The sequence below is a fragment of the Phoenix dactylifera genome, unplaced genomic scaffold (assembly GCF_009389715.1).
Source record: "Phoenix dactylifera cultivar Barhee BC4 unplaced genomic scaffold, palm_55x_up_171113_PBpolish2nd_filt_p 000536F, whole genome shotgun sequence".
Lineage (NCBI taxonomy): Eukaryota > Viridiplantae > Streptophyta > Magnoliopsida > Arecales > Arecaceae > Phoenix > Phoenix dactylifera.
Genome location: NW_024067945.1, coordinates 320,663 through 322,720, shown reverse-complemented (window position 1 = coordinate 322,720; position 2,058 = coordinate 320,663). Strand labels below are relative to the sequence as shown.

Genomic DNA, 2,058 nt, shown 5'->3' with positions numbered 1-2,058 from the left:
TTAATTTAGGATGAATGACACATTCAAGTTTCATTTCTTTAACTAACAAAAATACGGAAATACCCCTTATGAAGAAAACTTCACTTTTAGTTTGGTCAAACTGAAAATTAGATTTTCTCTCAAGTTCTTTTAATAGAATTATCCTTGGAAGAATTCTTGAAGGCCATTTTAAACATGGTAGATGAGTGTATCATGAATGTATCGAGATTGTAGGATGTATCGAGAATGGATCACTTCTCTCTTTCTCGAGTGTCTATTTACTTGATTAAGTTTGTTAATAGCATTGGTACTTCCATATGGTCTTCATGGTTTTGTAAACATCAAAATAACATTATGGTTCTCACAATCAATTTTAAATTTACCATATAGCTCCTCATTATGGAATGAATCATCTCCTTTCTTGTCTTTGTTAAGGGAGAAAATAGAGATGGAGGAGATAAAGATAATGAAGTGGTTTCAGGTGGTTGTGATAAGAGTCAAGTATTAGATTAATCTGAATAAGATATGATTGCCTCACGTTTTCAGTTTTTCCCAGCTGATAATGTTGATCTTTCCAGCTCCACATGGCTTCTGTTTTATTTTCTATTATTGATCTTGATCATTGTAACCTTATCACCTCATATTTGTAACAGAATTCCCCATATATAGAGTAATATATACTCTATTTTGGTACGAAACCAAAACAGCTTTTTCCCATCTTTCATGGTATCAAAGCCTTCCCTAGCTCACGCTATTCTTCCTATGGCTGCTTACGGTTCTTCACCCTCTTCCGCTGCCTTTCCTCTTCCTAACTCTGCTCAGATTGTTTCCATCAAGCTTGATGGTTCTAACAATCTGGCATGGGTTGCTCAACTTCTTCTCATTTTTCGCAGCTATGACTAGATGGGAATCGTGGATGGTTCCGACTCTTGTCCGCCTCAATTTACCAGCGATGAGCAAAGCCCAAGGTGTTCTTAATCCTGCCTACATGAGTTGGCAGCACAAAGACCAGACGGTGCTTAGCTGGATTATTTCTTCATTGTCTCCTTCCGTGGTTTCCACAGTTTATGGTCTTGAGACCTCACGGCTTGCTTGGCAGGCCCTTGCTTCTCGTTTCGCTGCTCAATCAAAGTCTCGGATCTCTCATATTAAGAGGCAGCTCCAGTCCCTTCAACAAGGTACAATGACTTGTCAAGAGTTTCTTTCTCATATAAAGTCTCTTGCAGATCAATTGTCTGCAGTTGGCAAGCCATAGATGATGAGGATTTAATCACCTACGTCCTCAATGGCCTCACTTTGCATTTCCAGTCATTTGTTACCTCTTATATGTTGGTTACTCGGGAGAAGTCTATGACTTTCTCTGATTTTCAAGCTGAGCTGCTCAATTACGATCTCATGCTGCGATTTCACGACCACACCATTCAGCCCGAGACTGGTTCTTATGCGCTCTACACTAACAAAGCACAATCCAAGCCAGGCTCTTGCAACAACAAGGGTCGGTCCTCACCCAAACGCAGCATGCCTGGTTCCTCCTCTCAATTTCGGCATCCTTTGCCACATCTTCCAACCGCCAAGTCCTCTCCTCCCCATTGTGCTACACGATCTAAGTCTCCTTGTCAGATCTGCAAGAAGGATAATCATCAGGCTCTCGACTACTTCAATCGTATGAATTATGCATTTCAGGGCCGCCATCCACCTCCTGAATTAGCAGCTATGGTTGCCGAGGCCAACACTTGAAGGGTTTTAGCATGTTATAATGCACAGCGGAAGTTAGGAATTTTAAAAATTTCTTGATAAAGTTTCTTAACATAAAACCCTTATAAGCCAAGATCACCTTAATGGAAGCAATCAAATAATATAATATAAATGCAGAAATAGAAGAATACCTCTAACGCTAATCCAATATGCAGAATTTCCACTAGGTGCCCAAGTGTTCACCCTCCAACGTTGATCCACACGAAAACTTGATTTAAGTCTTAAGCTCCAAAGACTTTGATCCTTAATGCAGAATTCTTAAAGAACTCTAATGGCTTGCTTTCCTTTCTTTCTATTTTTCTTTAACCTTCTAAAATTACTTCT

At 39.6% G+C, this 2,058-nt stretch overlaps 1 protein-coding gene across 1 annotated transcript; it reads left to right on the top strand.

Moving 5' to 3' along the window:
- Window positions 1-931: 931 nt before the first annotated feature.
- Window positions 932-1,716, top strand: LOC120106363. Its single transcript, XM_039119358.1, has 2 exons — window positions 932-1,134; window positions 1,221-1,716. Exons 1-2 carry the CDS (start codon window positions 932-934, stop codon window positions 1,714-1,716), a joined length of 699 nt encoding a protein of 232 aa, XP_038975286.1.
- Window positions 1,717-2,058: the final 342 nt, after the last annotated feature.